General features: G+C 44.7%; 1 protein-coding gene across 2 annotated transcripts in view; it reads right to left on the bottom strand.

Annotated features, from left to right (window-relative positions):
- Positions 1–1,840, bottom strand: part of LOC311025955 (rho GTPase-activating protein 7) — an 83,578-nt gene extending 81,738 nt beyond the window's left edge. Inside the window, exon 1 of one of the 2 annotated variants that reach the window (XM_084029158.1) lies at positions 1,681–1,840. In XM_084029158.1, coding sequence (XP_083885284.1) covers positions 1,681–1,798 — 118 coding nt within the window. In that variant the 5' untranslated portion in view covers positions 1,799–1,840. The remainder of the gene's footprint in view (positions 1–1,680) is intronic. The other variant, XM_084029157.1, reaches the window with a different exon arrangement.
- Positions 1,841–13,277: the final 11,437 nt, after the last annotated feature.

The raw sequence follows: 13,277 nt of genomic DNA, 5'->3' as shown, positions 1-13,277 counted from the left end.
TGCTGCTGATAACGTGAGCTAATCACAGCTAATCAGCCTTTTAAATTCCCAAATAATGATCTAATTCTTCCTTTAGGCGGGAAGGTCTGCCGGGTTGCGTTCCCCTCGGCGTTGCGGCCGTGACTCCGGGTCGGGATTGCATTTACGTCACTCTTTATGCAACTGTTTCCACTTGTGAGCAGAAGTGCAGCGATACCATTGAGTCCGTCCACGGTCGGAGGTGCGTCCCGTCTCTTTGGTTTGACGAGGGGGCTCCCCAGTCTGGCTCCCATTACGGCTCCCATCAACTCCAGACATGGGAGAGTCGTCCTCTCGCGTGGGGCCACCCTGGACTTAGAGGCAACTGGGCTTTCAAGTTACGAGTTAGCAACGTATGTAATGTATGGAAGCCCAGAGCGGTCGGGCTATGAATATTTTAATGTCTCGAGATCAAAAGTTAATTATTGAGTCATCTTGAGAAAGCAAAACGTATCTTCTAGAAACATTAGAAGTAACGAGATGCAACTCCTGTTCGCGAGTTGAATCGAATCATTAGCCAGTGATTTAGAGACAATGGCCGTTCTTGGCTTCCATACTAATAAACACGGGCTGTCCTGAGTCCCAGGCTCAACCCTGCCTCGTGTTAAAGTGTGATGGAACGCTGCCAGACGTTCTCGGCCTGGAGAACGTGCTGAGAGCGCTGGACGCTCGGAGCCCGGGGACGCCGTTTAGCACCCTGAGCGTCAACGAGCGAGCCGACCATCCAAGAAAAGTTGGAAAAAACTGATTTGGCTTCGCAGAGACGGGAATCTTTGCCTGGAAACTGCATGATGGACAGACGTAAGCAGGAGTTGATGATGATATTAGTTTGGAAAGCGGTCACAGCTAGTGCTAATTTATCTTGAAATGAATGAATCCCCCCCTAAAGAGACTCAAACCAACATTTGTCATTATGTTATTAATGATCCACCTAACCTATAGCCAACGCCTGATGTAGTCCAAGCCATAGAAGATCATGTTTCCAGTAAAGATTAAAAACACATAAAGAGCCATACTCTTACGTTGGATGACATATTCCTTAACTGCAATCAACAAGGCTGAAACATCTGGAACTGTTTTCTTCATTTCTGACAGAATGCAGACATCACTGTTCCACCTGCTCTTTATTAAATTACTCTTTCAACTGTCTGGACCTTTTCCACAGCCACAAAAAGGACTAAAAAAAGGTGAATATTGTGTATATTTATTCACTTTCACAGCCGGACAGATGTGAAAAAAAGAAAAATCCAGTGACCTGAGCGCTGCAGATAATGATTAAAACGAATGGATATGAAAAGTGGAGCTGATTTTAACAAACCCACGCAGGCAGCGGTTGTATACGACTCTGAACTTCATCAGTTTGTGCAAGAAACACCAACACATCATCAGAGGTGGCGAGCAGAACTCCACCGACGGCCCATTTAATCCACATCCAGAGTGGCCAAAAGCACCGACATTCCCATAAAGTATTGCCATATATATTGATATTGCACTCAAAATTACATATGCCGCAATAAAAACGATCTGAACCTCGTCTCCCATGTTTAATATTCATTTCTCCGATGGTGCTGAGTTGCAGAAATGGTGCAAGGCTCCACCGCGACCTTTGCATAAACTCGGCCCCCGTCCGAGCTGCCGAGCTGATCTACACCCCCCACTCACCCGACAGCCGCCGCTCCCTCACGCCCCTCCAGAACACATCCCAGGCCTTGTTGGTGGAGTCCTTCACGTGCTCGCTGAAGGATCTCCGGAGTGGAGTTTTCCTCGAGGTCTGAGCCATATTCCACACGCTCCACAGTCACATCTTCCCCACTGGAAGATGAAAAACCCTGCGTTTGTGGAAAGCTTCTATCCCATGTGGGCCGAGTACTCCGTCACGGCTCATGCTGGGGGAGTGTTTGACTCAAGACTTCAGCAAAGGGAGGAGGAGGACGAGGAGGAGGAGGAGGGGGGGCTGACACTTGATGCAAAAAGTCTGCATGTGTGAAACACCCGTCCTCCTCAGAGAGCGGTGTGTGTGTGTGTGTGTGTGTGCCTGAGGACGAGTGAGTAAGAGAGAAAAGTGTGTGTGAAGGTCCGTTTATGTGGAGGAACAAAGTAGGATGGTGTGTGAGAGCACATCTGTGTGTTTTTAAGAGGATGAATGTGAACCAGAGGAGAGTGTGAGAAGTGTTTTTCCTGTGTGTGTGTGTGTGTGTGTGTGTGTGTGTGTGTGTGTGTGTGTGTGTGTGTGTGTGTGTGTGTGTGCTCGCGTGGGAAGTTAAAGGATTTAGCCGGCCTGAAGAGAGGAAATGACATCTAACCTGCGTTAAAGACATCAGCAGCACATAGCCACACACACACACACACACACACACACACACACACACACACACACACACACACACACACACACACACACACACACACACACACACACACACACACACACACACACACACACACACACACACACACACACACACACACACACACACACACACACACAGGAAGTGGGACACACTCATATTATAAACAGAAACTTGAATTCTTTCTCCTTGTCGCACAAACACACACAAAGACTTGTCGAGTCATGGAACCAAAAGGCTGGAGTTACTTGACTTTGAAATGATTTCACTTATTTTAAACTTGCTCAAGAAAGATTAAATCTGACTTTACACCGACTACTTGACTTGAACTTGTCCCCGTTAATGACCAGAAGATTTGACTGAGATCATCGTAGCCATCAATGCTAACATTTAGTTTGAACTCACTTCCTCTCTGGGGAAAGAAGATAAATAAACAGAACGTATCAGAGCTGCCAGGAAGGAGGAGGACAGGAACTAAGGGACGTGATAAATGGAAGGAGGAGGCAAGGGAGGAGCTTAATGAGTGACATCAGTCAAAAGGATAAGGAGTAAATGAGTGGACCCCCCCGACCCAATGCAAAATACAGGTATGTACAATCTGACCTAAGTGCTGAGGAGCAGCAACAAAAGTTCTCTATCGTGAAAATGAAAAGATGTGTTTGTAAAGGTGAAGTCAGCAGCGAGTCAGAATTAAATACATTAACAGGCAAAGCACAGTTCTCAACACAAGTGGGAAAGCATCAGCTGTCAGATCAAACATTTTAATTACTCATTCATTTCCCAATCAACTTCCATGTTTTGTTTTGATTAAAACGGAATGATGGAATGATGCAGCGAGAACGCCTGTACACAACGCGTGTTGTCATGCCGACGGGACCTTTAGCAGCGACATCATGAGCATTTTGCTCACTGTCAACATGAGTCCAGAGATATGATCATTTTATTTGGAAGCATTGGACGTTATTTTATCAGGCTAGATTCCAAATATTGAGTTTATTTCAGATTTCTGGATTCAAAGCACTTTATTTTTCACTTTGGATGTTTTTTTTTAACCTGACTTTCCAATATGCCAGTCGATATTTGTATTATTTGTGTGTTTATAGTTGCTTCCAAAAGGCCACCCTGCTTCAGTCCCCCCCGACCACCCATCAGCCTCCCTGCATCATTTAACTCTGCTCCTTCGCTCAGTTGTCAGCTTAATGATAATGAAGCAGCTGTTATCACTGGCGTTCATCAGCATGCACACACAGTAACTGTGCAGCCGAGGCAATAACCCCCCCCCCTCGGTCACCTGAGAGCTCATTTTGGCCACTTTGATTTCCATCAACGACACACTTCCTGTCGACTCGTTCTGTTATCGGCTTACGATCCCACGACCTCAAAGGAGAACGGAGCGGCGCACGTGTGGTCACCGAAGTCATTTAGTCAATGGAGTCATTTCCACTAGTGCATTCAATTAACTTCGGCATGTAAAGTCGATGTGTGGTAAACAAGAAGGGCAGCGACTCCAGGTAATAGAGTGCATTCAACAGGAAATGCTTCGTCATATCATCGGAGGTGACAATGATTGAAACATCAACGTCAATGTGCAGAAAACAGAGCCTGCATGCAAAATACTTAAAACATGTTGGAATCCATGAGAACAAGTCAACACAAACCAGAGGTCTTCAAGGTTTATAGTGACCCAGTGGAGGACCCCCAGTACATATCTTATACTATATATAATATCTGTGTTCCTTATTAAACCTGTCAATAATAATGTGAACTGCAGCCTATAGCGCCATTTAAAAAAAATACTTGATGCAATGCTAACCATTACAATTATAATTGTTGTCAACATAATATTAAATAAACAGGAATATTTATGTGTTTAATAACGTGTATTTTTAAAAGAAAAAGAAGTTTGGGATCAAATCATTTCCCCCTGCAGTAACTCTGCAGACCCTCTAGGGGTCCGGACATGAAACACCGGACATGAAATGACATTTCTGAAGTTGTGTTGGCTTCTAATTTATCCGAGGCAACAAAGAAAACAGTGGATGATTTTCTACATTTAAACAAAGAGGATTTCTTAAAGCTCCAAAATGAGACTTGATGAAAGTCGACGTTTCGGCGCCCGATGACACCTGCGGGACAGGAAACACTCCGCTTGAGTTCTTTTCCGTTTTAATTCCCCCCTGCTTTTGTTTCCAAAGCCTTTTAAAAAAACTCCTCACAACAAAGCTCGCTACTAGATTATCAGCACGACCTAAAAGCTTGAACAATTCACAACGGTGTCGCGCGGAGTTAAAAACCATTTACGTGTCAACTTGTTACTTGCGTGCCTTCAATCCCCCTTCCCAGCTCGACTGTTATTCTAATACGTGTGAACCCTCCTCTTCCTCTGCTGGGAGCGCCCGATGGGAGACGGCTTCTGCCGCATTTGTTTACCTTTCAAACAAGACCTAAATGAGTTGCATTCCCAGCGGTTTTTACAAAAGCAGGTAATTAAATAGCACTCAGCGCCGCTACGAACCCTCCTCGCCGTGCATTCGCATGCGTCTAACTAATGCACACATACATCCAGAGTGACTCACCCGCTCCGAGGAGGCAGGTAGGAGTTCAGCTCCCCGCTCGGTGACACTTTGACGGCCTTCTTGCTTTCCAAGATGATCTGTCAAACCCAAAGACACAATGAAAAGTGGCATTAATGTGGTGTTTAAGGTGTTTGAAGCAACAAAGTGATCTTGTTCAAAGTGTAATAATATAACGCTCTTCCTTTAAGATTTTAAAACTCCACTATTCAACCCAACAGTCTCTCACCTTGCCCCAGATAAAATCAGAGGAAACGATTACACATTTATGAAATGCAATATTAGCACCGAGAGGATCGGAGACAGTCCGTTACACAACAAAAGGCCGCGTGGAAAGGTAACACCTCCGCTGAACGATTTCTTGGATGAAGAAACCCGTTCAGAAGACGCCGATCACCCCAGGGTGTAAAGTATCACAGATGTAATTAACACAGATCAGTGGCCTGGAAAGAGAGAGAAAGGTGACGGAGCAGATCCTCTAAAGACTCCACCAGCATGAATCAATGTGATTTCCAGACATCCGAATATTCTGCGTGCTTTTCTTTCAGCTTTTACTTTTATCAGCCTCCCTCCACTTTTCATGCAAGGTAAAAACACCACAAACTGGAGTGTCCAGAGGATCATGAACCCCCTCATCCCGCTGAGCTGCCCCCCCTCTGCTCACCAAACCATCAATATCTTTGATTGTCAAGAGGACTAAAAGCTTTCTTTGACCCGTCTCCTCTCCTCACCTCTCCTCATGGTTTTCGCCTCCGGGCACAGAGTGGTATTGTTAGTCTGGTCCTCCCCTCTCCTCTCCTCTCTGCTTGTTGTTTCTGCCCAGAAGCTTGTCACTCATCCTGATGAGCTGTCTACCTTTACAGCAGCATTCAGGCCTCTGGCTTCAGCAACCGGCATCAGTAAACTCTCCCCGGGCACCGAGGGAGGGAGCGAGCAAAATCCTCTCCGCACAGATCTCCGAGCTTTGCCTTTGAACTTTTTCTTGCCAGCTCCATGTTCAGCTTTTACCGTTCTTCCTCCTCTTTGTTGCTGCCAGCCATTGTTGTTGACCTGTGACCCCCGCTTTGATAACTACACCCCCCCGGCTCAGCCCTGCCCTCTGTTGGCCAGGAGACACATGAAGGTTTCCCAATAATTGGAGTCAACGGAGTGGTGTTGTGTAAGGATCCAAGTCATGAGTGTTTTTCCTGGTTTGGCCCTGCAGATGTAGACCTGCATCCCATGTCTGGATCACTGAACTATAGGTTATAATGTCCTGCGATAGTCTGGTGACCCATCCTGGATGAATCCTGCCTTTGCCCATGTGTCAATTAGCGTTGATGCCATCCCTACAAAATACTCCATTTCTGACTTTATAGACGCATTTATCCTCTTCAGTTGCTAACCTGTGGCCAGGAGAGGCTGAAAACAACAACAAAGAGCATTAGAAATAAACTGTTAGAAATGGGAGACTTGAGGGAAACGGAGTGGGAATGAAAACAATGACACCACGCTGTGAACTTGACCTTAAACTCCTGATGCGGTGAGCTCGAGCTGCTCCCTTTGATGCCCTTCTTCAGACAAACTGAGGCCTGATGCTGCATAATGCCAAAAAAAAAAAAATAATAATAATCAAACACCCTCAGTTCAGCCCGCAGTCCTCTGCTGGAGCTGATCAGACTTCCTGTTGATTGTCCTCAGTTTGATTGTTGAAGACGGGTAATGATTCGGTCCAGCGACCCTTCATCTCACCGAGTGGAGCCAAACAGTTTGAGCAGAAAACACACATTTCAGGGACATTTCAAACCCGTGGAAACTCTCCTCGCCTCTTCTCGGGTTAAATCTGCACGTTTGCATCTTTTACAACTTCATACGCCATATTAACTTTGCCTTCAGCTTGTGATAAATGTGAATCCAATGGTTTTGATATCAGATTTAAAAATGTATGTCTTATTATCATTAAAATGACTGAAAAACTGTCGGTGGAAGAGCTGATAGTCCTGCTGATGCTGAGATATGATGCTGGTTGATTAATACGTGTCAGAGGTCGATGACTCATTTATCTCTAGAGCTGAGGTAGGCAACTTTGGAGAAAGTATCCGATTAAAGAAAGTTGCAGCCCCTCCCTTCAGCTCATTTTAACATCACTCTGCATCCCCTGCTTTACGTAGAGTATAGAGTCTGTTGGACTCTAAATGGACCAGAATCTACTAAATGCTGTATTAAAGAAGACTTGAAACTAGAGTTAAGACCATAAACTCGACCATAAGATGTTTACAATGTTTACTGAGATTATAAATCAAGAGAGAAGTCGGTTAATTTTCTTATAGACTTCTAGAGGAGTCGCCCCCTGATGGCCATCAGAGAGAATGCAACTTTAAGCCACTTCCACATCCTCTTCCACTTCTCAGCACCAGAAGTTGCCACCTGCTCTTCTTGTCATAGCTGCCTGGATTTCATCACCAGTATAACCTCATCCTGAGCCTCCCCTCTCTTGGGAACGGTGGTCACATGACCTGACCCGTCATCCCACAAAGAAACATATCTGAACACCTGAAGCAACTGTAAATGGAGGCCCTCCAGCCTTCAGATACCGACTGCAGATAAAGATTACCCATGGGACCTCGGTTCGGCTCGGCTCAGCGTTTGATCACAGCAGAGATCTCTTTCATCACATGACCTCAAAGCCGCAGATCAAAAAGGTACCTGCAGCTAAGCGTAACAACCAACCCTCACCTCCGTTGATCAGATATCCGAGTGGCAACGATTCACTACCTGTAGGATCTTCCGTACGCGCTTTAAAGCGTGGAACCTTTTGACAAGCTGAAACAGCCGGCGGTGATCGGAGACACGCCGCCACTCCGCTCTGCAGGATCTAACTGAGAAGCTGGGAACGCGCCGCTGTGATCAAAGAAGAAGATCTAATCGATCCTATCAGGATTTCCCGCTGCTGTTCATGCCGTTATGCATCAAGGTTGGTATTAGTATAGGCTCGTATACACACTCATGCAGAGTGACATGCTGTACTATTCAGTAGTCAGCGATGAATGGAGTGCAAGACGTGGAGAGAATAACACCGGGAAGTGAGATGAAAACACTCCTTTGAATATGTTAAAGATCCATTTTTAGTGTTACCAAAGATCTGTTGAGTATCAAAATAATTCTTTGGTTTGCTTTTTTCAGGAAGAATACAGAATGTATCATAATATCTATAGAAACGTCTTCAACCAATCCTCCATCGTTAACACAAAGCAGCAGAGCAATCAACCGAGAGTCAAAAAGAAAACATTAACAGCAAAATTTAGCATCACGTGAATTCGACTGGAGTTGTTTTGAGAATGTTCTTTTCATTTCAAAAATTTAATTTCAAACCTGCTGGTATCGAGGGGAGGGGAGGGGAGGGGAGGGGAGGGGGGGTCGTTTCATCAGCCGCTGCTGACCGCTGGATGTAGGCAGCCTGCGGGCTTTTGCCTGTGGAGACAGATTTAAAAGAACATGCTAGAAAATGTGGGCGAAACATAGGGAAATAAAAATAACAATAAAGAGAAAAAATGCAGCTAATAAGAGGCATCCATCAGCCTGAATGTCCACGGCTCCCCATCAACAATTCAACAGGCTGAATCAGCCAAACGACCAATGAGAAGACTACAGAGATGTTTGTGTGTGTGTGTGTGTGTGTGTGTGTGTGTGTGTGTGAGACCCCCTGGGCATTAGCATCACTTGCATCCGTCCGATAGGAAATCATGTGACCCCTTTGTAGGAATACAAGCTGCACGGAGCAGCGACGTGATTGGCTGCGCACGGACACACGACCACTGAGGACAATCGCTCCGTCACCGTGGAGACGCTCACCGTTCAACTCCCGCCCCACAAATCAGAAACCTCTGGAGCACCGGCTTTATCTCGAAACGCTAATTTAACAGCCTTGCCTTGGACTTAGCAGCCGTTAGTGGAGTTCTGACACAACATGTTTCCATTATTAATAACATCCTTTTCTGTCTTTGTAAAATCAAGGTTGGAAACGGAGAAGCATTCTATAAATTTGAATGCAGGAAATACTTCTTGCTGAACTTTTAATTGAATGTTTAAGGGGCAAAGAATGTCGATAACGGAGTAATACCAGCCGTTTTATACAAACACACATTTGCTGTACTGACTTTTCAAGTGATCCTAATAACTAAGGTGAGAGATACGATCTCTGGACGACTGCCACGTAGAAAAAGTACAAACTGAGTTGGAGGAGTGAAGCTTCGTTGATGAAGCTCAGGCCAACAAGACGGAAACTCCCAGCGAGCCACTTCCTCACCTCGCCTCTCCTCTGCGGAGATTGGATGACGGAGCGATTGGCAGTCCTGACACATGTGCGAGCTGGGGACGGATGGGAAGTGTTGTCTGGATCGATACTAAACACATCCGCCCATCACTCTGCAGATCAGGGAGACAGAGGTGCCAGAGATTTAAAGTCTTAACAGAAGCGTCCAAATCATTTGAAAGAGATATTCAAAAACAGAATTGTGGACAAAGCTCTCAGTCAGACCTCTGTACTCGTTCACTTTACTGATCCATCCAACATTGAGTTTATGCCTCCTGTTTTGAGTTTGTATTTTCAAGATTCCTTGTAAAACAGTTTTTATAAATATCAGAGCAACAGAAGTGTTTTTCGATCAGAGATCAACAATTTGAAAAAGTTCTACATTTATTCATTTGTCATGTGCTGCCTTTTAAAATCTCTGGTTTGTATTATTTATCTATTTCATACTTTTTTTTAACATTGCTTGGCATTCTGTGGGCATTCTATTGCACAAGGAAATATGTTTCTTTATTGTGCATATGATAAAACATGCTTTGAATCTTGAGTCTTGATCATCTTGCAGACAGACCTAACAAACCATGACTTTTTACAAATTTTGTCGTCATGTCCTGATCTTTTTTATGCATGTATTGCAATTAAATCACAACAAAATTGTTTGTTTTGGGCTCATACCACTGAAGACTTTGCAACAAAGCAGCCGCGATGGATGAAACATTGTCCGTGTCGACATTGACGGCACCTCGAGTGAAGCAAACACAAAGGACCCCGCGGTCGAAGTCACTTGAGATGAAAATTTGCTTTGCGTTACTCATGCGACTTTGACTAACTGACACTTTCGGGGACTGACGGACGGACTTTGGGTCTGACTGCTGAAACACTCTCCACCTGTTGTTGCTCTTAGGATCAATACTAAACACATTCTGTCCACTGAAATCACATCAGGAAGACGTGAAGCGCTGAACAGGAAGGACAACAACTTGTTTTTGCTTTACAGTCAGTAGATCATAAAACACCCAAGACCCTTAGTTCAGTTAAGGGCAAAAATGATCTATTAATAGTGAAATAAAAGAATGTCAAAGAATTACAAATTCTTTGACATGACTTTCTTAAAATCTCTTTAAAACCTCTTTAAAATTAATTAATAAATGTCCCCTTACATTAAATGCATTAGCATTAGAATTACTAATCTGGTCACATGATATTACCGGTGCACCGGTGCGACCCACACAAACCAGATATGATTCATGTCCATTACGACAAATACGCCAAAAATATATTCAAAGAACGTTTACACAAAAGATATAAAGGTGAAAGCCTCACAGCTTATAAGAATACCATCAAGCCAGTAGCTGTCATACCTTCTAAGGCTGGAACAGAATACAGGCACCTCTATATATCAAAATAGGTCTCTAAAGACATAGGAACAGGTAAGAGCATACAGAGGAAGTATCCAAGTTCTGTTACACATTTCCAAACATTTGCTTGAGTTAAATGGAACCTTTTATTCCCCTCCAATTGCATCTGATTTCTTCTTCTTTTGTCTTGTTCACCCTGTTTTCTGCTCTCATTTTCCTTTTGTCTCTTTCATTCTCGCTCAATATCACTTCTGTCTTTCCTCCATTCCTCTCACCTCCGACTCCGGTTCCTCCCTTCCACCGTGTCATTTGTACTCTCCCGACACCCCCCACATACCTTTCAAGGACGATCTAAAGGTAAAGACGTGTTTGCGGCCAACAAGCGGCTGCTTTTATCAGGAGACTCAAGACAACTTTACTTTGAAATCCATCATGTCTTTCTGTTAGCTCAGCCTTGGGGGGGACGGGGGCTTGATGGCTGCTTGGTGGTGCCTGGGTTTTCGGGAATAATGTCATCATGTCTACGCTGATACCTCTGGAACGTGAGATCCACGTCAGACAAATAAGCCCTCCGACTCATCCCTCTAACCGCTGAGATTATGTTTGACAACGGTGGCAGGTGGGAGGAGCATGTTGCTACGCTTCGACTCAACACACACACACTCTCAACAAACCTCCATCGCTTTCTTCCTGCTCCGGGGTGCAACATGCAACATTCATGCTTTTCTTCTGCTTTTACCCGCCGAGTATCACAAGTAGAGCCCAGAGTTGGTTTCCTAAGCTTCTCCGTGAAAAGCATCGTTTCCCACGCAGTGGATGAGAGCGGCATATTGAAAGGAAAATGGCTCAATATGAGGGCCTTATAGGCAAGATGCTGAGCCGAGGAAAGCAGGCACAATGAGTGACTGTTTAATTTGACTGCAGGAGCTTAATGGGTCACCAGAAAATCGCAGAGGCATCAGCAAAGGCATGAAGACAGCTGGGGAATAAGGATGACTCCTGTTGAAAAAAGCATTCGGTATTCCCGACCACTTTTTCATAATGATCTCTCTCTCTCTCTCTGTCCCTCTTGAGACACTCTGTGCTCAGTACACCCCGTCTGAATGAACATTACCTGCCATCCGTTTTTTTATCACATTCTCTCCGGCAGTCACTTTTTCAACTCCCATCGTTCCTCCTCGTCTCTAGCCCCGGTAAGAAGAATCTCGGGTTGATTTTTCTACACAAGGAGGTTATTCAGACCAAGTGTGTGGGCTGAAAACACTTCGTAACACCGGTCCCCTGTGGTGCATCAGCAGGTTGCCTCCCCCCCCGCTGGGCCTGAAGGTAGAGCAGGGAAGAGAAAGTCCACGTAACCCGGCACACAGCAGGGGCTGCTGCTGCTGCTGGATGCTCTGAAATACATCCATGCAGGATTTCTGAGATGCGTGGGCACCAAAATGTAATTGTTTCAAAGCTTTGGGCTTGTCTATTGTGATCAAAGAAACCAAATAGAGAGGTGAATGGTGAAAGTGGAACAAATGTGGCAAATCTACAGCGTCTCAACATTCATAGGATTTGCAGCACTCGTTTGTAGATTAGGCTTACGAGCTGGGAGTCACTGTGTGCAGCTCTGATGTTGTTTCGGGAGCTCCCCAACTATGGCGAAGATTCCCATCAAGCACAGCGCAACGCTAATCAAAAGTGGAAATTGTTGCAGTGACACATTTGTTGCTAATCAGGGAGTGGCTTTGAAAACTTCACAGACAACATAATTGATGTTGGTGCAATGTTTGATTACAGGTACAAAAGTGATGATGCACGAACAGGAAATGTTTGAACAAAACAAGAGCCACAATTTGCAACAACATGCAGAGTAATACCTCACATTAAAGGTATATGTAGTTCAAACTTTGGTCATTCTCTCTAGCTCAAGAGAGAGACCGGCATTACTGAGAACTAAAGAAGATCCACACCTCCTCTCAAACCTGTGAGAAGGAGCTGCATTTCCAAATGAATGGCCGAGGAAAGGAAAAATACAGACAGAAGCAGATACAGCAGACAGTGTATCAGTCTATATTTTGTTTCTTAGGAAATTATACGTTATACCTTTAACTTAAATATCATGGTTTGAAAGTGTCAGGTTTCTGGAATAACAGGTTTGGACATAAAACAGATAGATGGGAAGATGAGGGGGCAGCACAGAGGTTTGATGATTTTGAGTAAAAATGGCTTACAGGCTGAGAGTCCAAGTGCAGGCAGTTAACGGCAATCACGTAACAGCAGGCAAATCCAAAACACGGGGAAGAGTGAACGTGAGAAAAAGGTCTGCAACACAAAGCATGAGGTGCAAAGAATGACGAGCTGGCACAAGAAGAAGGGAGAACAGAGACGAAAACTAGAAAGGAAACAAAGGTGATAACGAGGGACAGGTGAAACAATCGGGCCGGGGCGGACAATCACACCGGCGGGAAAATACACAAAGGCAGGAAGTCTCTGCAACAAAAAGAGCTAGAGTATCAAAATTAAACAGGCAACACTAAACATGAAGGCCCAACATATACCAGAAGGCCCAAAACTGAAACCCTTGATATAAATGATCTTTTAAAGAAGCAACACAAAAAAAAGTCAGTGGGCCCAGAGCCAGACCGAGTGGACATCCAGGTCTCTGTCTCACTAAAAACCTGGCTGCTTTCTCTGTGTTTAACATGTC

This window comes from Eutrigla gurnardus, assembly GCF_963514095.1.
Source record: "Eutrigla gurnardus genome assembly, chromosome: 15".
NCBI classification, from domain to species: Eukaryota; Metazoa; Chordata; class Actinopteri; order Perciformes; family Triglidae; genus Eutrigla; species Eutrigla gurnardus.
Note: the sequence above shows the minus strand (reverse complement) of the source record. Positions and strands in the feature narration are given on the sequence as shown.